A 25563-nucleotide genomic window follows, 5' to 3' on the forward strand; every position below is an offset into this window, starting at 1 on the left:
CGGGAAGAGGGAGGCAGCTGGAGATGGGGAGGGAAGGAAGGGAGGGGCAAGCCTTATTTTAAGAATGAACATCACAGGAAGCAATTTGCTCATCACACACGACCCTTAATGCTGAAGATCAGTTGCACTCAGACATTCCAGGCTAGTTTCCTAGCTAACCCTGTAATGCACTTACCACCCCGTCATATTTTGACGTCATCAGTAGTCGTTTCAAACACTACCCAATTTGACAAAAACTTTATCGGGGTCTATTTTGCATCATCACCCAAAAGTTGACATGTTACGGTGTCTGGTTGCACTATTGAAGCAAACTGCGGCTGCTCCACTTCCTGCATCCTTGCAGTTATAGAATCATATTTCACCTGGTAATCATAAAGAAAGGACTCATAATACTCAACAATCACGCTTCTTGTAGGATCTCAGTATGAGCAAGTTTAGTGATAATGGCAAAGCAATTATATTCTGTAGCACAACTTGTGATGCTACAAATCTTAACCAATCATTACACAACTAATAGTAAATGAATTTTGTGCTGTCCACGGCTGGTTCAGAGTGTAGGACCCACCCATGAAGGATGGGGTCAGATTGATTTCATTTTTTATGGGTCATAGATTATTCATCTACACAGCTCTCCAAGTCTGTTGTCCAGTAACAGTAAGGAATCCCCGCTTCTTTCCCGTTATTTTTCATTCAGGGTCTCGGCAAAGACTTGACCTAATCCTAACACAAGTCCCTAAAGGTGAAGTCTTGGCAACAAAATAAACACCACATGTCAGCTTATAATGTTTAATTTAGATTGTTTAATGTTAATTCCATGCTGTGTTTCAGTAAGAACAATACAGATTCCCTGTCTGTGGCTCCAGTCAGATATCCAGTAGTACAAATCAGCTCCAAGTTACACATAATGAAGCAACACAAAAAGAAACTGCAAAAGAAAAAACACCCTCTGAATGGCAGAGGAGCATCGATAAAAAGCAGGGGGAAGCAGCAGAAAAGAAAAATAGAATATTAATTATTTTTAACTCATGCAAGTACTGATCTTCTTCATTTAAGGATGGGGCCAAATTAAGTCTACTCTTTTACACAAGTTAGAGAGTTCCCAAGTTTTCTTTTTTCAAACCACCAGCAAGAGATAAACTTTCAGAGAGCCAGAATGTGTGCACAGTTACAGTATTTCAGCACAAAGTACAGTCCAAAGACAACTACATGAACATGACAACAGAATCACTATGGTGTAAAAGTTAAGCACTTCTTTGCCCCACGTGGATATCGCGAATATTGCCAACTTCCTCTCAACTACTAAGTTAACAAAAAGGGCACTTGTACTCTTCCAAACTGCCCCTAAAAACGGTCAAATGATCTGCATGACATTTCATTAAAAACAGATAAAATAGCTCCCACAACTAATAGTCAACATTGTCAGTAATAAAAGTTAATTTCTGTAATTACATTAAGAAAAAAAATTCTCAATACATCCAGCAACTGATAAAAATATTGAGGAAAAAAAAGAAGAAGCAAAAAACAACAAAAAATACAATAATGAAACCAAAAGATAACATTTTCAGAACTGCTTGTACCAGGACAAAAAAAAAAAAAAAAAACAATCCAGGGACCGCTTTCTTTATCTTTGCCTTTCTAACATTGTATTTCCTGCCTCAATTAAGTGGTATTTACTTGAACGATGTCAGGGCTAATATAAAAAAATAAAAAAAGAAGAGAAAAATTAACTTGTTAACTCCGTGGCCCTGTTGGGTCTTGGAGCTACAGAGGTGGAAGAAAAGGAAAAAGGACGACAAAGAGGAAAGTGACTTGTAGATGGATGGGTGGGGCGGTTGAGGAGGAGGAAGAGGAGGAGGGAGATGAAGGTGGAGGGAGTGCAGGGGGTGGGGCGAGGGTCTCAAGTTGTTGGCTGTTGGTGGCATAGTCTCACTGGGCCTCGTCCTCAGCGTCTTGCAGTGCCTCTTTGTTCTGTTCTTCACCTGGTGGAGAGAGATTTACTGTTAGCTCCTCTTAAAAACCTCACAAGATATCATCCTTCGGTAGTGCACAAGTGGCAGGCATGTCTGACGTGACAGGTGAAACTGAACACAAACCAAAACCTTGAGGAACTGAGGAGATTATGGTGGTAGCTATTTCGCTTAAGAGTTTGCAGCTTCTCTCTGAGTATTTGGCTTCCTGTCACTGCAATAACAGAAATGGTGACACTGCCCCTTTATGTGTTCGGTGTAAGTTACCATAGTACCGAAGCAATGTAAAGAGAGTCACCTTTATGACACTGAATCACTAACCTGTTAATGTAACTTTTTCACCCTCCAAATATATGATGATAATGGCAGAGATATTCTGAATAGTCTTTCCTACAACAGGCCCTTGTTCACACTGATATATGAACCAGGCTGGATGAAAATTATTCGAGGACTACAGACAAGACACTCAGATGAACAGAAGGTCTGCATTTTACGGCAACATCCAAGTAGTAGTGGTACCAATAATTTCTAATTGCATGCACAGTGGTATTATGATTACCAGTGCATGGAACAGCGGGTTTGAATCAAGCCAACTGCAATTACTTGGTTGGTTTAATCTGCATATGCAAAACACTCATATCTTCAAATCCCTCATTTCAGCTAAATCTGACCCGTTTATCAGCCAAAGTGTTTTTAGAACTAATTGGTTGCATGCACCCTGTGAATACAGTGAAAAACAAAGTGCAGTTAGCCTACCACTGCTACTGCTACAGAAACCAATTTTACCAAAGTGCCTGAAACAAGTTGAACTCCACTGAAATCTGCTTGGAGGACTTTGAGGCAGATTTTTCTTAGAGACAGATGATTTCACAAGGACTAAAGACTGACAAAAAACAAACAAACTGGTAAATAAAGAGATAAATATCTAGAATGCAGAACAGTGTATTAGGGCAGGGCAACGTGGCCAGAAATATTTATCACGGTATATATTTGAAAATTTGCAATAACGATATAACTGATGATATAATTGACGCCAGACAAAATACTTTACAACTCTACAACTTTATTAGTGCAACCCCCCCCCCCCCCCCCAAAAAAAAAAAACCCTCATCAATGTATTTTCACTTAAACGAGCAGCTGTTTTTTATGTGCATTAAAGCTATAAAAAAAATTAACTGTGCAAAATTCTTTGCTGACAGTTTAACCAGTGGAAATTGGCCAACATATCCTCAGCATAACCATGTATAATATCCACAAAACTTAAAAAGAGGTTATACACACACAATACGGTAATATTATGTTGAAGCACAGCACGTATCACTCCGCGAGGCTCCTGACTACGGTAGCCATAATGCTCCGACAATCCATCAAGCGGTGCAGCTTCGTAGCTTACGAAAGTACAACCAGAATTGATACATAAGGCACACGGGATTATAAGGGGCACTGCCGATTTTTCAGAAAATCGAAGGATTGATTTTAAGTGTGCTGTATTTTCCGAAAAACACAGTAACAGCAACGGCCCGCTAGCATGTTCTACCAAAAATTGTGCTATGTTGTGTATCTGATGGACGAAAGCCAAACGAGTTCCACATCACTGAAGTTGCAGCATTTTTACAAACCAATTCTGGTTCATTTGTTTCATTCAACAATCCGCTTTCGCCCTTCTCATTCTCTGCCGCCGCCATATGCGTATGAAAACAAAGGCACTGCGCATGTTTTACCCATATTCTATCGCGATATTTCATTTTCTTATCATTGCCTTACATTATACCGGTATTACCATGAACAGTATGATACAGTGTATGTAAAACTGTTTCCAGATTAGATTTCCCCCACAAACACTGTTCTCACAGCCAAAGCTGTGTGCCTGACACGACCATATTAGGGATATCCTCTCTGACATCATACAGTGTTGAGTAGAAAAAAAGTGTTTAGATGTGATTACATGCACTGACACTGAGGTGATTCTTTAAATCTTTAGCCATCCACCACTGAAAATATGAAAATATAAAATAAAGAAAAGCATAATGGGTCCACTTTAGGTTCCATCAATATTTATTACTGTACTGTTATGTGTGGGACTTGTTTATAAAGGGGGAAAAAAAACAAAACCCCAAACACTTGAATTTTGCAACTAGCAGAAATCTGTAAAGAAAACCTGCACGCTGGATGCTAATTTTCTACATTTCAGGTGCTGGGTGAAATGGTGCATTCATTTCCGTAGTTTAGAAACAGAGCTCAAAGTGTGTGTTTGTGTGCTGGTGGTGGGGTGCAAGTTTTACATAAAACTCAACACCTTCAGTGTTAGCTTAGGTTAACAAGCACCTCGAGAAGGCAATGGTTTTGGCAAACACTGCCATTTCCATTAAACTAATAATGACCCTGTTCTTGTTAGAGAACACCAAATACTGCAGCACTACTTTAAACGTGAACGTGAACATACCACTTGAATGGACCTGAATGTCTTTAAATGACTGACTGGCTATACTGGTCCACGGTGTGAAAGCATGCTTGTGCACAGGTACAACGGGGAACTACTCATCACACTATACAAACTACCTTTAGTCAAGTGAGCCAGTTACATGAGACTGTGATGGGAAGACCAAAGATTAGAGCATGTCACCAAAAGTTAATACAAGATCCAAGTGAATGGGTGAGTGAGTGGGCTGAATTATTAAACCATGAGTGAGCTAGTGCAGAGAGGTAAAAACAAGCCACACACAACACACACAGAGCAAATGTGTGGGTGAGCAACACTTACAAAGTACAGTTAACATGGGAAATGAACAGGTTTGTTTCCTTTAGGACTCTACAGCAGAGGGAATGAGAAAAAGACAAGAGATGTGATGAGTCACTGAAATAATAATAATAATAAAAAAAAGGTCTTGGTGGATGCTCTGCAGCGTAGCTAATGCATACTGCTGGAATGAAAGGAATAGAAAAAATGAATCAAAAAGGGCTGAATGATTTATTTTTTTTTGTAAATTTCTTACACCAAAAGTTGTTGCTAGTAACAGCTGAACAGCTACAAGAAGATCAGCTATGACAGATTTACTCTGCTGCACTTTATTAATCATTGTGGGACTTGGCGAACCAAGACAAATGCTGGCTGTATCAGCTTCATGTGTCATCTGTATGCAGATGACTGCGCTCTTTACGCCTTACAAGGCAGCACATCCCTCTGTATCATTTCTGAGGTTCTGGTTAGAGACCAGAACAAGCTAGTGTTGTGCCATTACCACAGGTGTTAGTTTCAGGTAACTAGCCACACCTCACTAGTTAGGCAGTAGCTTGCCAAATAGACAGCTGTTGGAATCTCAACCTCCATGTTTGAGCTTATTAACACAGTGTTTTAACTTAGTGAGGCCAGCTAGGTATATTAACAGCCACCCAAGTTGTGGTGACTCACTTTGTCTACTATTTTTTTCCCTTTTAAAGCTAAAGAAAACAACACTGTCTACGACTGATAGTCTTCTCACACTTGCCCTTTTGGCCAGCTGACCAGGTAGCTTGAACCCTGCATCTCCAGCATATCTGTCAGATCTATCTCAGCTGCACTGTCATGGACTGCAGACAACCACTGCTGCAGTCTGGAAAACTACATAAACCAGAACCTGCAGCAGCTGGAGAACCAGTCCGTGTGGCTCCACATATTACATGTGTGAGCTAAACATGTGCAATTTTACAAAACTGGGCTCAGGCACACTACTATATCTGTAGTGATGAAGTTTTCTCTGTGTGGAATTTACTTCACACAAATTCATTCAAATTTTGATTAGACTGTTGAAAACAGTTTTTCTTAAATCACTCAACACGAGAATCTACTTCTGACACAGGAACACAGGTTAGATGGGATGCCTCCAGTTCAGCGTCACGTGAAGACAGCAATTAGCGCCCCCCCCCCCCCCCCCCCCCCCGCAAAAAACAAAAACTCTACCTCGACAGGCACACTGTGAGCACCTGACACAGTCCTGACAGCTACTGTTGACTTGTTTTTATTTTGAAATTGAAATTTGTGTCAAATTATTAACAAAAGGTGCATTACCACAGAAAAAACCCTCAGACCTATGTACGTGTTGATTGGAGGAACAACTCTCAGGGTGGGAATTTCATTGCTGACTGCTGGAAACTGACCAAGTGAGTTATTGTTTTCTGCAGCATAGTTACACATCCTGTATTTGGGATTGTCGGGCTATGCTGCTAAAGCACAAGCTTGGTGTGCTAGAGGAACACGTGGTCTTAGAAAAATTCCTAGATATTAGTTCTTGGGAAATCCGAGTTCCCAGAACTTTCCATCGAAAAGCACCTTCAGCTTAGAGAAGACCTCTAACTTTGTTTTTCTAGCTGTCTAGTGTTTAAATTCTGCACAAACGGTCTTTGAGCAGGAATACCACTCAACTTTTCAAGTAAACAAAAGCAAAACGTAGCAACATGTCTGATTAGTTGTAACTGAATTGAACTGTTAGGCAGTTGATTTTCTATCAAGCCTTTTTCTATTATTTTTCGCAAGCTGTCAGTGAGACAAAAAAGCCATCAAGATGCTCACAGTACAAAGACACATTATAAGAACAAATGTAAGAAAGTGTTTAGGTGAAGATGAGTGGGTTAGTGTCAGCACCTTGTCCTGGAAAAAGATCTGCATTGAGACACAGGTAGAAATACCATCATAGAAAAACACCTGATGAAATAAACACACTACAGGACTGTTACCTTCTCCCTGCATATCTGAAGTCCATAGTGTCAGGTTGTCACGTAACAACTGCATGATAAGTGTGGAGTCCTTGTAGCTTTCTTCACTCAGTGTGTCCAGTTCTGCGATGGCGTCATCGAACGCAGCCTTTGCCAACCTGAGCAAACAAACGTGTGCTGAAATCACATCATGCTTCAGACAGAAAAATCATGTTTTTACTGATTATTTTTAAGCTGCGTTATGATTCCAGCTGTACGAAATCATGCATCACTGTGTGTCTGGAACTCAGTATTAGATAAATGTGAACATAAAGTCAAAGACAATCAAGAATGGCTTATAATCTACAACATTACTGCAAAGTCTAAGTCTAATCCTCAACCTATGGGCATGAGGAGGGCGAAGGTCAACCTCAAACAGGAGTTGAGTCAGGGTTCGTCATACAGTCCACTCAGCAGTGAGGGACAGTCTTGCTGTTATGTAATATACAGATAAAAAACAAAAAAACAAACAGCTGCCCTGTGTTACAGTGACAGTGCTGCTGCAGTGATGGAGCAGTGACCTGCAAGCGCGGTCAGGTGAGTTGAGAATCTCATAGTAGAAGACGGAGAAGTTGAGGGCGAGCCCGAGGCGGATGGGGTGTGTGGGTGGCAGCTCTGACATGGCTAGGTCAGTAGCAGCTTTGTAGGCCACCAGACTGTTCTCTGCTGCCTCCTTTCTGTCGTTGCCAGTGGCAAACTCTGCCAGGTACCTGTGGTAGTCACCCTTCCTGCAAGTGGAAGGAAACAAAGAAACATTTTACATGTTATTTCCTGTGAAGTGTTCGTGACAACGGTTTCCTGTGTCGATAAATACCCCAGCCCAAAAAGATAGCTGTACTTGATGACCAACCAGAGGAAGTTACTGTATTTATCTGATAATTAACATCAAGGCTCTTACATTTTGTTGTAGAAGACCTTCGACTCTCCTATCTTAGCAGATGGCAGTAGGTGCCTTTCAAGTGCTTCCAGAATTTCATTACAGATGTTCTTCAGCTCCTTCTCCACCTGTTGATAAAAAACACACTGATTCAGTGATCCTCTTCCTCTGACACAATCTCCAAGTATCAATTTGGATTCCTGCTCCTGTGTAATTTCAGAATCCAGTATGAGAAATTCTGCCCGTTTCTGCAAAGATTCACGTTCAAGATTCATCAAGATCAAAAAAGGATCCAATAACTTGGGACAACAAACACATATCTGTGGTCTCTTTAGGACCTTTATCACTCCCTTTAAACTCCCTGCTAACAACATTTGTAATATCTTTAATATTTGACATTTATTAATCCAATTAGGATGTTGCTCAACGCTTATCAGAAGCTCAAGAGTGTTTCCCCACATGAGCAGGCAACCCAAGTACACTCAAGCATTTTTGACTTTTCTTTTATCCCTTTGAAAAACGCGACACCATCAGCAGCTATTTTTCTTGCACAGACAGCCTCCGTACTCCTATTCTGTTGCTGCTGACCAAACAGACTCACTGTCCATCAATACTACTCAACCGCTTTTCCACTGAGTCTCTTATCCCACCAAATAACTGGCTCCAACTCCACCCTCTGGGACTGCAGGTGGGAACTGGAGTCTACACTCATCTCCTATTTATTTGTAACACAGTAATTAGTTTGTAAAATATTTGCAGAGAACCTTATAACTGGTATTATTTAATAATTCCCACATGTGCATGCACATAGCAGCCCATTCTTCACCACAAACAGAAACTAAATCTGTGGGAAACACTGCCATATTTGTAAACCGATTCCCTTCAACCTTTATTTAAACTCCAACCTAACAACCTCTTTAATGGACCACTTAGAGTAGCTTTAATATTTGATATTTACTAAACAATCAGGATGTTGCTCAAAGCTTATCGAATGGCGTGCCAGTGATAAGAAATGTGTCTGCCAGGGACTTAGAGAGCTACTAACAAAATCAAGGTGTACTCTCCCTGAATCCAATTATGTCATTGACTGCAGTCCAAGTGCCTCTCCCATCTCTGACACTCTCTGGCCTCTCCCATTATAACAGCAGCTCTTATTTCCCTTCATAAAAAGGCAGGAGTGGAGGACTTGCCAACTATGACTCAGATGCAGTCTGTCCAGTAGCTGCTCAGAGTGTGCATCACTAATGTGTGTTTGTGATCTCGCACTAACACAGCCGATCTTTATAATGGGAACACATTCTGGATGCTGAGACATTACAGAACAATCTAAAACAGAAATCTAAGCTTGAGCCTTTCTTGAGTGCTTTACCTTTTGCCTGTATTCCCGGATCATCTTCAGTTTCTCTTCTCCGCCCTTGTTCTCTTCCCTCTGTTCGATACTGCTGATTATCCTCCAGGAGGCTCTCCGAGCTCCGATCACATTCTTGTAGGCCACTGATAGTAGGTTCCTCTCCTCCACTGTGAGCTCCACGTCCATGTCTGCCACCTTCTTCATAGACTCCACCATCTCTGTTAAAAGAAATGCCCAGGATTTGCCAACAGTTTTATTTTTGTCATGTCTCTTGAGAGTATGCCTCATTGGCAACATTGTCAACCTAAGTGGCACAATCTGACGTGCCTCACAAATTCATAGGTTTCGGGCTCATAATCATAATAAATGAAACAGTCGGACGCCTGGCAAACCGTGCTCAGAGATGACATGCAAGAAAGGGCATTGATGTGAGGTGACAGACAGTGTTAAAGAGTAAATGCTGAGGCAGTTTCTTCTATCTCTGGCACCAATCCAACAAACACACACACACAGACATAAACTGGTTACTTGCTTAAGCGATAAGCAATGCACTTCTCAGTTTAAGCTGTGTGCCATCATATACCGCTGGGGAGGGGTTTAACCCTTTGAAAGTAGGTTAAACGGATAGTACGGATGGAAAAGTGGCTGATGTAATTTAGCAAACATCTGACTCCCCGCCCCTCCTCGCCTCACCTTAAAATATGAAACCTTCAAAGAAAAAAGAAAAGAAAAAGGAAGAAAAAAGAAACCTTTACCTGACATGTTAAAATTTCATTAAGCTGAAGAGTGATCGAATAGATTTGCATTAGCCAGTAAACCATTTAGCCAGTAAACCATAAATCTCTCTGCAAATACACTCGGTTCAAATCCCGTGAATGAGTCATGGTACATTCACTTAACGTTACTGAGCAACGTGTGACCGGGTGGCAAAGGCAGTCGTCTAAAAACAGCCTGCACACGGCCTGTAATGGTATGACAGTGTTATAGGAGTGCACCGGGGAGAGGAAGAGGGGGTCGTTTCTGCCAATCGATCTGTCCAGCTTGCTTGCATGGGAACACCCCACGAAGTGAACATCTGACCTCCCACTCCCTGCTAATACACATTGGTTTCAAGGTGCTAATCCTCCTAGTATCTGCAACAGAATGGCGTAAAAGTTGCCAGGTCAATAAACGGAGTCAGTTATAAGCAACGAGTGCTGCTTATACCGAAAAGAAGCACTGGCTCATGTGTAAAGTTACACAGCTAGCTGGTGCAGGGGAGGCAACTCCTGACAGCTCACGCTCCACTAATCCGCCATTTTGTTGTAGCCCCTTCGCTAATGCTAGCCAATGTCTGTGACATCCGCTCACTTTCCTCAGAACAAACAGGTTTCGTGCTCACGAACTGTTTTAATGTCGCAGTACTGTCACCGGACAAAAAGCCATATGTCTTGGCCAATAAACAGTTGGAAATCTGCGATGGTAGCCGCATTAGCCATGTAGCCTGCCGCGGCTAGCGTTGAGCTACACAGCAAAGCGGTGCTCGGTTAAGGTTAGCTAGCACAGTAAAAAAAAAAAAAAAAAATCCCATCGGCGAACATGTCCCACTCCAAGCCGGCCCAGAGATGGTGCCTTACCGTCATATCGCTCTGCCTGCTCGGCGAGTTTCGCCTGATAAACTAGATCCTCTCGCTCTCCCATTGTGTATCAAGATACAGGTAGCGTAGCAAAAGGGCTAATCAAAGTGACAGATCGTTAGTGCAAAACACAGTGGTGATGTGCCAGCCCTGTCTGTGGCTCCTTCAAACCAACTGGGTCGATGAGTGCTGTTCCGCCCCACCGGCAGCGCTGGGATGGAGTAAAGATGGCGACCAGCTTCATCCGGGTACTGCGCATACGCACAAGACTCACCGACTCCGATGCTTCCTCCTCTATTGTTTTTTTTTTCTTTTTTTGAAGAGAAAAGCAAGAAAAGCAAGAGTAATAACGATAAATGCAGGCGTTGAATCACATCTACGGTATAGTGTGTTAACACCACCAGTTTCTGTTCCTGGTCTATGATATTTATAGCGGTGCAATTCTGTATTTTTTGAACTACATAAATAATACAAAACGTAGCTTGTACTCCAAAATACAGGACAGCATCAGACTGTGGAGCTCAAAGTGTGCCACAGAAAATTCTCAACGTAACAGACAATATGTTTCTCCTTTATTTTACCTCAACATTTTCCCAGATATTAACACACTTTAACATTTCAAGTAAGGTTTGAGAAGGGATAATAATAGCCGTGCTCATTAGAGCAGACCAATCCCAAAATATCAACAGTATCGATACCAACACTGGTATTACTATCTGATCAATACTAGCGTGACAAGAGCAATATTCTGTTTGCGTTTTCTAAGTCTTCTAGAGGTATTGGTAATAGTCGCCATGTATTTACTTGGTATTGGATCGATACTAAAATTTGCAGTATTGCACAGCACTACTGCTTACAAAGTAATGTTCCATTTTATTGTAAAATGTTTTTTAATTGTCAGTAGCAACAGTTGGTCTTGAACAGCAGTCATTACTGTCATTTTTTGCGCGAACTGAAATGTACATATTGATTAAAAGTCTGTGTTCTAGCTTTAAGTGTTTGCCATTCACACTAGTGTAAATAAAAAGTTGAAGTCTGGCTAGAAAAGCCAGCATTAAAATACAGGTTAGTCTCCTTCCACGTTTTTTGGAAGTGATGGTTGACTCAAGGTGTAGGTAGTTTACCATCATATACAAATCTAACACACAAAACGAGTCATTTGTCATGGGTTTGACTTTATTTACTAGTATATTAACACATTACATGCTACAGAAAATAAAAAGGTAATTTGTCTTGAAAGAATATAGTGTTATAATAAAATGGCACATTTTGATATTAACACAATTACCACTGCTGTTTTGCCACCCCTTCCTTTGCATGAAAGGAAATGAATGACTTCATGCAGGGCTACTAAAAAAATACTTCTTGGTGGTTTCATTGGCAACACAATTTATAAAGGTAATGATTTATGTAGCTAAGCACCTGCCATAGGCAGTATGAGTGACATAGAAGTCAGATTTGATCAAAATTACAGATAAAAATGAACCTTATCAGGAAGCTGGCAGCAAAGATGAATTCAATTTCATCGACCGGATTATCTTTTAGTAATATCTTTAAATAGGAAATATTACAGTATTGAAGCTGGATATGGCCAACACAAAAATGAAATCTGAAAGCGAGACTGAAGATATTGGGCAGAACTATGAGGACAGAGAAGCAACGAGTAATGTCAATCTAAAGAGCACAAATATCAATGCAGAATGGATCAGATAAAATCAAATTTCATCTCCTTTAATCTCAAACACTGGAGGATTTCACTTTCAGCATGGAGCCCCCTTCTGAATGCTGTCACAGTGCCACCTAAGGGCTGCTCAAGGAGCTGACCAGAAACACTGTACCATGGCATCTGAGAGGAACCCTTCACATGGAAGAGAAATCAAGTTCTCACAGATCAAATTCAAAGTTGAGCAGGTTAACTCTGGTAAAGATTTAAGCCGCACGCCCAGCCTGCTTCAATCCAAGCCAGTCTGCATTTTGATAAATGATGGGGATGATTGTCAGGTGTCAACAAGTAAAACCGATTCAATTTCACAAAGAGAGGGGGGAAAAGGCAATCTAGACCACTACTTAGAATGTGGGAAAAAAAGAAAACAGAGAGAGGAATAAAGCAGTAAAGCAGATTTGGCTTGTGCATTGTAACTTAAAGGGCTTTAAATTAAAGACTGACAAAAAGGATTAACCGAGGAAGCACAAATGAAACAAAGGCCCATAAGCCTGAGGATTAAAAGAGCACACTGGTGGAAGATGGCAACAACATAGTTAAAAGGTTAAAAACAAAAAACGGCCAGGGATCAAATATTTCCACCACTTTCTCTTTTCTTGGACACACTTGACAAGATCTTAGCACAGAGTCAGTTCTGTTACAGTAAATCCTGTGAGCTGAATGGAGAGCACTAACATGTAAAGACAGTACTAACTAGTATAGTGGACAGCCTACATTCACTCTGTTCAATCATGTACATCACACGCAGAATGAGAACACCATGGCCCTTGTGAGGGGCTTGGGTGGGGGGCAGACGTGCCTCCCCCAAAAGTCAGTTCGTTCATTTTGCACCCTTCACTCCCTCCCAACATGCAGCAGTAAAAAGTGTTTCGCCCCTTGGTACTAAACCAGCTATGAAGAGAACTACAAAATAACAAAAACAAACAAACAAAAATAAATCAATATTTATCATGTAATGATAATCACATAGTACGTCATTTCATAACAGTATGTTCTTATTTTTTCTTACAAAAAAAAGACTACTTGGTGGTACTTGGTCATAGGTGATTGCTGGATAGGTAATTGAAGTGAGAGAATGTAGTGTTGCCTTTATCGCCTCCACCTCCTTGACAGTCTCGCAGCTTCTCTGCTTGGCTGCTGGGGCTAGAACTATGGCTATAGCTACATGAAGTTGCTCCGAGCTGCTGGTCTTCACTCAGTTCTCCGTTTGACACCAGGCAGGAGGGTAAAGTGAGTGTTGGACTGGGTCTTCTCCTCGAGAACAGCAAGCCTCCAAAACCGAGCTCAATCATTTCCCACGGAGATCAGTTAAATCTCTTTTCTAAAATGTTGCTGCTGTATTTGATCACACTGGAGTTGTGGGTAACACAGAATAGTGCTGCATTCATGTCCAATATGAAGGAAAATGTAGAAGAAAAGAAAATAATGGAGCCATGTTTGACTGTGCTGCTCTGATCAGGCTTAGCATCAAGATCAGAAAATGGAAGAGGCTATGTCCAAAGGTTAGCACGTGCACAGTCTTCTTTGTTTAATTCTAAACTTCAAAGAAACCTGATCAGTGTGTAGCTGTTTTCCTTCTCCTTCATGCTAACTGCAACCGGCTGATTTAACTAAGCTAACTATCTCCACCTTCATATTCACCGTGTGGAAATGAGAGGGTTGCCTACTGTCCTCTAAGACTAAGCACATACAAAACCGGGATTGCTGCTGGATTCCCATCTGACATCAATGCAGCACAAGTGACCCCACAGTGTTCCACGATGACAGATGAAGAAACAACAGCAGTTATCTACAGGCTCTGACACAGAAAGAGGAAGTGGTTGAACTCTGCGCCAAGGAGTCTCCCGAGGAGTGAGTGTTGATAATGTGTCTACGATGGAGGGAAGGTTCTAAAAGGTGTCACTTTGTATCGGTTCCACTGTAGATGACTGAATTCGGTCTGTCAGTAAGTGAGGGCAGGTGGGGGATGCGCAAGGTAACTGTGACTACGTAAGAGGCTAGAAATGGAGGGTATGTGCATTACAAGTCTAGTGAGGGCCAGTTTTGTTCTCAGTGATTCTCTGAAACTGTACTTGGTGCAGATAAAAGCTGGAGCTGTGAGGTGAAGTAGGGAGAGGACGTAGAATGAGGCAAAGGTAGGGAGGGGAGGAGGGGCGAGGAAGGGTCTACCACTAGTGTCCAGGTAGAGGCCCGGTGGTCCGCTCTCAGCTGAGCTCGTCCTCGGCATTGTGCTGGTCCAGCAGTTTGACATGCGTGAAGGGAAAGTGGCCGCGCTTGCCTTTGCATTCCCCCTCCCATTGGCCGTTCACGTTGATTTTGGTCACCTTCACCATGTCCCCCACCTGCACAGGAAGAGAGGAGAAACTATGAGACACAAGCTCAATCCAACTGTCCTCTCAAAAACCACCATGTCACATGCACTTGCATTCATCATTAGAGTTTCTTAGCAGTAACTGTAATGATGAACAACCAGACTGACTCAGATGCTTGGAAAAACATTTGAAGCAAGCAAGAGATGCGAGTGATATGTAGGCGAGGGCTTGCTGCTGGGTGAAGTAATGCATGATTACAGGTGACCTGCACAGGGAGGGGAGTGTCCTGTGTCACTGAACCTGCGCAAACAAAGAGCAGCAGACAGTTCCAAAGTTCAAGTCTGTGAAGGCGATGACTTAACGGCATAAGATCTATCTGATAACATTTACCAGACAGGTGCAGCTGTGTCAAAGAATTTGCAGGACAGGTTTTTATATCCTGGATGTGAAGCCTCTGAGAGGTATTGCGCTCTGTGCACCCAATACTGCTGCTTCAAATAGGTAATGAAATTTAGCCAGTTTTATTTATCCAGGTAGCTGAAAAGTCTCTACAATTAATTGTCACGAGTTATTATTTTTTTGTATCAGAAGTAAGGCAATTGAACACCTGGCATTGTTTTTGATCATTATTTGTTCCACAAAATGTGAGAAGAGGGTTTAAAAAAAAACAAGAAAGAAAAAAACTCAGGTTGCTGGTTTTGTCCCACCAGCAGTATGCAGAGCCTGTTGGAGGATATGAGTAATAAAGGAAGAGGAACTCCTGGAGACAGTTTTCATACTGTATCATTACCAGGTCTCAGACAAATAGTGCATCAATAGACTACACACAAGTCTTCATGAGCAAACACTGGCAATAGTGGATATAATAGCTATCATCACTACTGCGAAACAGACAATTAGTACAGTTCTTGACATTTAAAAGTGTGCTTATGCCTACAGTGAGGAACTACCGCACCACAACTACTTGAACTGGTTTGTAACAACATGCATTCATGTTAAATTCTGGTCTACAACATTTGAGTAATACTGATATCTTTTAAATTTTTTTTTAGTTAAGGCATCTGGGTTGTGGAATTAAGTACCACAAAGCATCAGTGGGTGCAGTACTTTTTAGCATTTTAAGTATGGCTTACAAATGTGGTTAAAAGATTCCCATTCTTGTTGCCATCAAGTTGTGTGAGAGTGATACTTGTGGTTAGAAATGTCTTGCAGTGATGAAATGTTTGTTATCTTTGCTTTAGGCATTGTGCTCTAGCTGTAAAACCATTAAGGGCGTTTCACTGGGTGAATCCATGTGCTAGCTTTGAGATACCACAAGTTATTGCTATCATTTAGCAATACTGGTGCATCATGAAACACCTGCACCCAGGAACTACAGATGGAAAGTTTCTTTTAGCTATATCTAGTGTATGTATTGCAAATAAATAAATGAATCAAAATTTTACTTGGATGATCATTAAGCTGTTTGGGGACTGTGTAGCACAGCGGTCCCCAACCCCCGGGCCTCGGACCGGTACCGGTCCGTGAGTCGTTTAGTACCAGGCCGCGAGAGTTGAGGCTCAGGTGTGAAATGTGTGGTTATCAGGGTTTTTATCAGTTTTCAGCGTTATTTTGTTATCGTTTTTATTGTTAACTCTGTTTTCCTGGGTCTTTTCACGTGTGTTATGAATAAATCTTCTTTTTTTTGGTACCAGTACTAGTTTTATTTTGTTGTATTTATCCGCGGACACCTTAAAGGCCAGTCTGTGGAAATATTGTCGGGCATAAACCGGTCCTTGACGCAAAAAAGGTTGGGGACTGCTGGTGTAGCACACGGTTTACAGATTTTGATCTTTTAGATTTTTTTTAGATTTAGATTTTCTCCCTTTTCAGTTAATTAAACTGATTATTTTTACTTAATAATGTAACTTTAATGAACTAATTTCTTTTCTATTGTATGTTGTGCACCATATTTGCACTTGTTCACTAATCCTGTAGTATCCAGTGTGGGCGTGTATGACAAGTTCTAGGATGGCAGTTAATGTTAGCTAGAATATTCTGCATGTTATTTCATACTGAGCCGTTTTATCTTTACAGTTCAGTTACTTATGCTGCGTTTTATTTCCCTTAATGGTAGAGGCTGTGGCACTATGGGTGCAGTGGCTTAGTGGGTTTATGATCACCATCGTTTGCAGAATGATCCTCTTCACACTGACTTTTAAGTGGATTATCACGCTCTATAAAAGCATTACAAAAGTAATGATTAATTATGTCATTTATTATCACTATTTCCAGTATGTAATAGGTAGGAAGATAGGTAAACGATTACCTAAGACAAAGGTTGGTTATGAAAACATTCATTAGTTGAAAATACTAGTGTTTACATAAAAAGGACTTTACTGAACACATTTAAATGCCAATTCCATCCATTTAAACATATTAAAGCTTTAACTTGAGTCCTGTGTACATTCAGTGTAGTCCCTGCAGTAAGGACTACAACTACAAGAGTTTCTTATGTTAATGACGATGATGACGTAAAAGCAGGTGCAGGCAGCGGCAGACTAGCTGAGCTGGTGAAGAATAGTTACTGCTTTCAACCACAATGGCCAACAAAGTACTTGCGGTTGTAGTAGGAGGGGAATGCTATGAGGTTTTAGTATTATAGTCAGTCTGGCTCCCTGCACACAACTCTAACCTTGTTACTAGGTCAACACACTTCAAACACAAAAAGCTCAAGGTATCCAACAACAGTAAGATACCTGAATGATCCTAAAACAGAGTAGTGCCAAAAGGAGGAGGTAAAAGGTATTTTTGGTATTTCTGGTAAAGATATTTTAAATCTTCATAATTTAAAAAAATATAACAGATTAAAAACAGCACGTTATAAATATTTTAAATCTAAGGCAAGATATTGACATTATTGTCTAAATTACACCTAAATAAAATAATCCACGTTCTGGTCTGAACAAATTGAATTGAAAGCACCGGTGCAGCCAGTCGGATGTTAGTCTGGATCTCTGGAACTGACCTAAAAACAAGTTTGTCACATCTGCAACTTATAAGGCGTTTCAAAAATAAGAAAGAAACTTTGTATTAAGAAATTATATAATCCCACAGACTGCAGTAGCAGAGGCTGCATGGTGACACTGGATGTTTTGTATCTTATGAATACAATCAATACACTATAATTCGAAGCGAGTCACAAGTATGATGCATGGACTGTAAATCAGGAACAGCTTGGGTTCTTATGTTTTTCAGGTCTTCTCCATCAAACCACTTTATATTTGTCCCACTATATATTTTATAGCTCATGTCCACATTAATAAGAAAATAGCAACATATATTCTCTTTTGAGAACTGGAAGCTAGAAATTATTTCCAACATGTGCCTGAAAAAACCTTAAATACTTTTGTCTTTGTCATGTAGAAAGACAGCATAAAGTCAAAGGGACTCTGCTTGCATGACTTAGTGTTGCTTGTGGATGTCATTATTTAAAACTACTTGGCAGGTCACTCGCTCACAAGACTGCTGCGTTATGAAATGGTTCCAGGGTTTTAACAGAGCAAAGGTAAATGTTTATCCAAAAATTCTGCTGAGCAATGGATTCGCAATAGTTTATTACCAAGTCCCCTTATTCTTTTTGTTTTCTTTAATTTACATATAATGGCTCTGTATTAGTAAAATTTGAACTGAGGTTTAGCTGAGGACATCCATAAACATTATAAGTCTAAAACACGCTTACTAGCTTTTATTTCAAACTTCATACAAAAGTCTTTGCTGGTGATGAAAGCTTCTAGAAGCCTCCTGTATGGAGAAACTAGTCAGGTGTATTTCTCAGGTGTGATTCTGTCTTCAAATCCTGAAGGTTCTGTGAGCCTCTTCTATGAACTCTGCCATGGCTTTCCATAGATTTTTAGTTGGGTTGAGGTGATTGGCTGGGCCGTTCTAGCAGCTTTGTTTTCTGAAACTAACTGAGAGTTTCATTGGCCGTGTGTTTCATTTTCTTCCTTAAACATCCACCCTTGTTTCATTCATATGTTTTGCAAGAATAATGTTGAAGGTCTTGAGGGAGCTCGCTGGTTTTACCCATGAGATGGTGCTTGTGTGACCCCGTTTTGTAATGCATCAGTTGGGACTGAACTAGCTGATATTAATTTCCATAAAGCAGGAGGATTGCTTTCTAATTACTGATAGATTTGTCATGACTTTCCGTGCCTTTCTGCACTTCCCTTTCTTCATGTGTTCAATACTTTTCCCCAGTTTCCATTTCTCATTATTGAACATAACATAATTTATGGACATCTACGGGTTGTTTTCTTTGCATGTGTGGATTGGATGGGTTGTTACCAACATCTGGTGGGAACTTCATGTCAGTAGCACCTTAAGAAATATATTTACATAGAAAATTGGTGACATGTTCAATATTTATTTTACCTGCTGTATATAGTCAGACTCTTGTCTGCTGTCTTTGATGTATTCAATAATAAAACGAATGCTTTCACCATCACTGTGACATTTCACAGTTCAACTGATATGAAAGTTTTATGCAAATGAGGGTTAGTGTTTAAGAGAGGTGAAAATTCTTTAGGAACTGATTACAATGTAGTAAAATATTAAATATTAGTATTAAGTAGGGCTGGGCGATATGACCCAAAATTCATATCTCGATATTTTTTAGCTGGTTGGCGATATAAGATATATATCTCGATATTTTTTTAAAGCCATAAGTTAAGAACAAAAAGAGAGTTCTTAGTCAAAGCTGTGTCCCAGATGTCACACAGGCATTTTTATTTACATACAGCATAGATGTACATGAAGAAATTACTCAAAAATAAATTATCAGCATTTATTAAATAATCATGCTCCATAAATAAAAGAAAACAATGTTGTTTTTGTGCATAACAAAAGCTCATAATTGTGCAGTCAAAATGTAAACTAACAGACGCTGAGCACAATAACAAAGACAGATTTCACAGCTGCTCTGTTCCCAACTTCTACTGCGTGACTGACAGCCTTGAGTTTGAAATCCTCTTTGTAACCACGTCTCTTAACAGGTGCCATTTATGGCCCTTATACACACACAATACGGTAATATTACGTTGAAGCACAGTACGTATCATTCCGCGAGGCTCCAGACTACGGTAGCCGTAATGCTCCGACAATCCATCAAGCGCTGCATCTCCGTAGCTTACCAAAGTCGTACTAAAACATTTTTTGACAGATTGCTGAGCGCCGTGTACCACCTAAAATCGGTTTGCGGTCAGTAAGCACAACCAGAATTCATACATAAGGCGCGCTGTCAACTTTTGAGAAAATGAAGGGATTTTAGGCCGTGCAGCCCCTGTGGGCTGCATGTCGTTAGCATGGTTAGCTCGTTAGCGCGGTTAGCTCGCTAACACGTTGACGCCGTCCAGCCCCACAACTCGCTAACGGAGATTTGCCGTGTCCATCTTGTCGCTGCCTGCAGGTGAAGCTTTGGGGGAGGAGGGGGATTTGTGTTCAGTGAAGGAGAGGCGAGGTCGAGTAATGTTGCATAAAGACAAAAGTGGACGAAAGAGAGGCAAACTTGTGGCTCCACAAGTATAATTATAACGTAACATAGACTATATCGATATAAAGGATAATGTCACATCTTATATCTCGTATGAAAATATATCGATATTTTTTAAAAACTCGATATATCGCCCAGCCCTAGTATTAAGACATGCTAATTTAAAGAATAATAGGAATAATTAGCAGCTGCAGCGCCGAACTGAGTCCACGGCTACTGGAATTACACATGTTCTCAGTAACATACCTACTACCTTTATCTCCAACTATATGGACTTCGACCTTTATGATGACTCAAGCTTAAGTACATTTCTATAATAAACTCCAGCGACAATGACATCTCTGTGAAGCTGACAGGTTTTGTGCCTCGGAATTGAGAAAACAAGTGAATAACCAGAGTCACATGAAGCAGGATTTAAATATTGCAAATTAACTGCTCAAGATAAACAGTGATCTTTACCATCAAGGAAATGTAAGCTAATAATTAACTGTCCAGTACTGCCATGATGAGTAACTGATGGCCAAACAGAGTGGCGAAAACGCATTGTCTCATATGGGCCTAACCCAGAAAGGTCCTCCACAGGTGGGAGTGGCAGAATCCAGTTCATACAAAGGATGTCTCTGTCATATGCGAAAACAAATTTCAAGTAAATTGAAGCTATTTTTCTGGCTGCTGAACAAGCCAGAGAAATAGCTTGTTCATCAGAATGAAAAGCAAAATGTGGGTAGAGGTGTCTTTAGCCATCCAACAGCAGAGGAGCAGAGACAGAGCACGCTCAGTTTAACCTCCTAGTCCCATTTGTGGCTCAGCTGGACTCCTGGCTTCACAGAGACCAGAGGAAATGGTCCTGTTCCCAAACACAAACTATTTCCTTCCCCAAATGACCTGCTCCGTGGGAGCCCCGCTCTCACTTCCGGACAGTTTAACAGCCCAGCCGCCGTGAGCAGCGAGCAGCACTTAATGGCAGTCATACTTTGAGTCTCCTATTTCGGTTCAAATCTGGGGGAAAGCGCAAACACTCGTCAACTGACTAGAGCACAAGTCTACAAGGAAGAAGCCAGGGTATTAATAACCACTGTGTAGAGACTTGCAGGTCAGTCTGTAATGGTGCTAGACTGATTTCAGCAGAGAAATTAAAAGAGCAGATTAACTACAGAACCTAAAAGAGAGCTGCTTAATCACTTTCTGACCTTGATTACTCTTCACCCAGCTCAACAAATAATGAGGAAGAACTGGCCAAAAGCACAATGGGGAAAGAGAGCCAAAGAATGTGAGTTCAGTCTCGATAAGCTAAAAGGGCTTGATCTACATCCGTCTTCCTAACTATCTCCTAGCTTCCAGTGCATGTTATAAGGAGAAAAAAAATACCCATACAGCCATATTTACCTCTAGAGCCAGGGCTGTCTTGTCATAGGCATTAGGCACCCTCTTCTGTATTGCCCTGGCATAGACAGGTCCGTTCTGGAGGTTTGGGAGGGGTGTGGGTTGGGCGTACTGGCTGGGGTCTCCCAGCAGTGGAGCGCCAGACGGTCCTGCAGAGCCGTCAGAGTTCCCCAGCATCCCCATCCCACCAGGTGCAGCACCGGACATGCTAGACCCTGCCACCGAACTGGGGGATGCTGGTCGGTACTTCTCCACGTACGGCACTGGAATCATCCCTGTGCGACCTTCCGAGTTCTGGGCGTTCCACCACTGCTCCTCTGGTTTCTCAAGAACTCGGAGGATATCACCTTTCCTGAATGGGAGATCCTCGTCGTCGTTGCCGGGGAAATCAAAAAGTGCCCGAACATACTCATCCTCCAGCCGTGGTGGGGGGCCTCCACCAAGGCCAGCACTCATGAAAGTGGGGTGCTTAGATTTGTTGATGGGTTCTATTAAGGTGGTGGTATCCAAGTAGTGGATTTTATAGAACTCTAGCAAAGCAGGTAGTGCATCAAACTCCTGGTCGCCGATACGGAACCTTGGATGGGCCAAACCTGGAGAAAAAGAGGGAGGGCAGGTAAAAGGTGAAGTTAGAAGCAGAAAAATGAAACCATTACTCATCCAAAACACTCCTTTCCTTATCTATTAGTGTTCACATCTGGGAAATCTAAAGGCAGCCTATTTATGTACACAAGTATGATGGTGATGATTTCCAACATGACCAGGAAGTCTTTCAGTTTCCTTATTTTACATTTTTCTCATACATGTCATGTTTCTTCCAGTAAGTGTTCTGGAAAATGCATGAGGGAATACAACAAATATTGTGGGAGTAGACAACCAAGCAGACGCTTTTTTCAGATCAAAGCCTGCCAAAATCAGTCTATGAGAGACCCCCCCCCCCCTTCTTTTTTAAGGTGATCTGCTTCCAGTTTGACAATTTGGCTTATATAATGTTACACCGGGCCTGACTTGCACTGATACTGTGCGCTATTTAAGAACGCATACCGCCCACTCCGGAACCTATAGACACACAAACCATCAATTTGTGATTTCTTAAAAACAGTGTGTTGCATAACGCACAGAGAATTGTCCGTCTGAGCTAACGTCAAACTGAAACATGTTTCAGTGTGTCTGGCCTGCCAGGAAAATGTACTATTGCGCATCTTCTTTGGTGCAAGTCATGCAAGAATGGTCACATCAGCATCTCCTAATATCAAGCCTCCCCCCACCCCGTACCCCCCAGCTCTGCTAGCTTACCTGGACCAGATTGTCGGTTGTTGCTGATGCTGTTAATTATGTAATGCGAGACTTTGGAGTTCTCTGACACCGAAAGCACGTAGTCGCCGGGGCTGGTGATGGAGTCCCGAACCAGAAACACGCCATGCCTCTGCCCCTGCAACAGAGACACAGCCTCCTGTCTGCTCAACCGACCCCAGTACCAACTACCACGGTCCTCCGCGTCAAAATTTCCAGCCATGATAACCACTCCAAAGCCGAGGCTTCACCGGGCCTTCCCTGCTCTCCCTCCCGTTATCCACAGGCAGAGCGTTCAACTCATACAAAAACTTTAGCGCCTAGAGCACGTTTAGTAAACAGGCGACATCCGCAGCTGGCCGTTTGGGCATCAATTCTCCGACACTGAAGCTCAAGCACCTAATAAAAAGGGACTCTGGCTCGGTTTGTGCTCAGAAGTCAGCTCTGTCCGTCCTATTATACGTTTTAACACCACAAATCCTGCTACAATCCAGCCGCCGATGACAACTAACTTCAAAAACTGAAATGGCGGATACGCGAAAACAAAAAAAGACCCTTCTCACCGGATATGATGTATCACACTTACGGCGCACGCGCCAGCGTGACAGCGTCAGCTAGTCGTCTCGTCCATTATCCGCTTCGAGCGACGTCTTTTGAAAAACAAGCACGAAAATACTTACAACATTTAGAGGAGCTTATCATAAGATGCCATGTCGCTTATTCGTGCGTGTTTTCTTACAGAAATTAAACATTTTTAAAGTTGTATTGTGGCGACGGTCACAAAAGCGCTTTTCCTGCTCGGGCTAACTTTGTCTTGTGTTTTATGGTGGTGGGTTTTGAAAACCAAAGCTTATCCCCACTGCTGCACCGAGCGCAGAGCGTTATGCTAATTATTCTTTCTCACACAGTAAAGTAAATAACTTCATATCTTTTCATCTTAACCAAGTGAACATAAAATAGATTAGCTGCATTTTGTAATATTGGCCGCTAGGTGTCACTCAAAGACTCTTCAATATACCGGCTCTCACACCTAAATGTCAAGCTTCGGTACTCCTGTGAGACTAGTTAAAGTAAATTCTACCTGCTAAGTTTTCTGTGGATAAGAGAGCTTCATTCTGCAACCAAATGTAACCACAGAAGAAAGCAGGTCATGTTCTATGTGTACCACCAACATCAACACTTGATCGCTGTAAATACTGAGGTAAAGCAAATCTGGAGTATTGCATCACGCAGAAAACAATGATAAAATAAAAGCTGATTACAGCCTTTGTGTATTCCATGTATATTCCCGTGTTTCTCCTCAAGAAACACAGGAATGTACAGAATATATGTTTTATACCTTGAGGCAACTGTTTTTGTGATTTGGTGCTATATAAAACAGAAAACAAACAAACAAACCCTACAGTAATACAGAGAAAAAACCTAATAATCAAATGACCCCTTATGAGTAAGCAGTTGGTGACAGCGGGAAGGGAAACTGCCTTTTAACAGGAAGAGGAGAGGGGACTGGAAAAAAATTACTCTGTTCTACTGTTTGTTTGCTACTATACCATTTACCACTTAATCTCTCTAAATGTATAATTATCTCCATGTCCACAGAGCCTCAACTCTACTGGGAATTACAAGACTCACATTTTGAAATGACTGACTTATTACCCTAGCAGAATACAGTGAGGATTTGGGATCTGGACTCCACGTGCATCACCCCTACAATAATGTAATGTAAAATTGGGGAGTGATAGGAAACATCCCCTGATGCCTAAAGGGGGATGTTGGGGTGGTAGAGGAGCTGGAACAGAAGGCAGTTTCAAATGTGAGGTAGATGTCCTCACATTTAGTGGTGATGCAAAAAAACTTTCAACTTGTTCTCAGCTGTCCACAAAACATAGTTCAAACAGCCTTTTGGGTTGGATGTGTGAGTCTAACAGGCTGCAGATGGACAACAGATCCCACTTATGCCACCAGTATAATTCTGGCCTCTTAGGACATGGACACAGAACCTCTGATTGGTGGTGTCACTTAGTGTCTGACGCCTGGACACATGGGAAATTATCTCCACTATCAGCCAAAAAGATATGAAATACAAAATAGGCATTGTTTTTAAAAAGAATTAATTGGCAAAGCAAATGTCTCTTCAACTTTTATATAATGTTATAATTTAAAGCTACAGTACATTACTGTGCAAAAGCTCTTGAGCCACCTCTTCCCGTTTCTTTGTGTTTTGTGAAGAAAATGGGAAATCAGTACAATGACTGATTGAAATGTGCAGACATAAATAAAAAAATACTGCATATAAGTCAAAATCAGTCTGTACAATTATAACAAGCTTGAAAGTCAATGTTTGGTATGATTCAACACAGTCTGAACTCTCTAAGGCCGATTTCTTGTCAGCCTTTAAGTAGACTTCAGGAACAATTCTCCAGGCTTCTTGAAGGACATTCAAAGCTCTTCTTTGGATGCTGGATGCCTTTTGTTCTGGTCTATGTGAAGATGATCCCACATTGCTTCAGTAATGTTTTGCCACTTCTCCTTATGTCTTCCACTTGTAAGGTTTCCTCATATTTTTAAGGTCACACTGCACAACACACCGAGATACACCAAGTCTTTGGCTAATACTATTTTGGAAATCTCCACATTAGTGCAAAAATACTATTTCATGCCTGTCAAACTGAGTTATTATTTTGGCTTTTTTCATTGGGTCAACTACAGAAATTAGAGCAAATAAGGTGTAGACACTGCACTAGTTCATTCCTGGAGTCAGGTGCTTTCTTTATGCATGACTT

The 25563-nt window shown here is 41.3% G+C and overlaps 2 protein-coding genes across 3 annotated transcripts; both read right to left on the reverse strand.

Annotated features, from left to right (window-relative positions):
• Window positions 1-777: 777 nt before the first annotated feature.
• ywhae1 (tyrosine 3-monooxygenase/tryptophan 5-monooxygenase activation protein, epsilon polypeptide 1) lies at window positions 778-10789 on the reverse strand. 2 transcript variants are annotated; one of them, XM_085184792.1, is made up of 7 exons: window positions 10540-10789; window positions 8942-9141; window positions 7594-7700; window positions 7217-7423; window positions 6678-6814; window positions 4729-4776; window positions 778-1979 (listed from the first exon to the last, which is right to left on the reverse strand). In XM_085184792.1, the coding sequence occupies exons 1-6, from the start codon at window positions 10601-10603 to the stop codon at window positions 4769-4771; spliced, it is 723 nt and encodes a 240-aa protein (XP_085040918.1). In that variant the 5' UTR covers window positions 10604-10789; the 3' UTR covers window positions 778-1979; window positions 4729-4768. The 2 variants fall into 2 exon arrangements, with proteins under 2 accessions (XP_085040918.1, XP_085040917.1); XM_085184791.1 differs by lacking the exon at window positions 4729-4776 and having other exon boundaries at window positions 10540-10787.
• Window positions 10790-11694: 905 nt separating this feature from the next.
• Window positions 11695-23341, reverse strand: crk (CRK proto-oncogene, adaptor protein). Its single transcript, XM_085184788.1, has 3 exons — window positions 22784-23341; window positions 21491-22080; window positions 11695-14604 (listed from the first exon to the last, which is right to left on the reverse strand). The coding sequence occupies exons 1-3, from the start codon at window positions 23001-23003 to the stop codon at window positions 14467-14469; spliced, it is 948 nt and encodes a 315-aa protein (XP_085040914.1). The 5' UTR covers window positions 23004-23341; the 3' UTR covers window positions 11695-14466.
• Between the last annotated feature and the right edge of the window lie 2222 nt (window positions 23342-25563).

This window comes from Neolamprologus multifasciatus, chromosome 14, assembly GCF_963576455.1.
Source record: "Neolamprologus multifasciatus chromosome 14, fNeoMul1.2, whole genome shotgun sequence".
Taxonomy (NCBI): Eukaryota; Metazoa; Chordata; class Actinopteri; order Cichliformes; family Cichlidae; genus Neolamprologus; species Neolamprologus multifasciatus.

Excerpts from the sequence above, each read along its gene's own strand:
- crk (XM_085184788.1), bottom strand. The coding sequence starts at position 23,003 with ATGGCTGGAAATTTTGACGCGGAGGACCGTGGTAGTTGGTACTGGGGT. Across the intron at positions 22,081-22,783 it reads CAACCGACAATCTGGTCCAG|GTTTGGCCCATCCAAGGTTC; the intron begins GTAAGCTAGCAG and ends CTTTTTCTCCAG. Across the intron at positions 14,605-21,490 it reads AGACAGCCCTGGCTCTAGAG|GTGGGGGACATGGTGAAGGT; the intron begins GTAAATATGGCT and ends CTTCCTGTGCAG.
- ywhae1 (XM_085184791.1), bottom strand. The coding sequence starts at position 10,603 with ATGGGAGAGCGAGAGGATCTAGTTTATCAGGCGAAACTCGCCGAGCAG. Across the intron at positions 9,142-10,539 it reads GCAGGCAGAGCGATATGACG|AGATGGTGGAGTCTATGAAG; the intron begins GTAAGGCACCAT and ends TTCTTTTAACAG. Across the intron at positions 6,815-7,216 it reads TCACCTGACCGCGCTTGCAG|GTTGGCAAAGGCTGCGTTCG; the intron begins GTCACTGCTCCA and ends TTGTTTGCTCAG.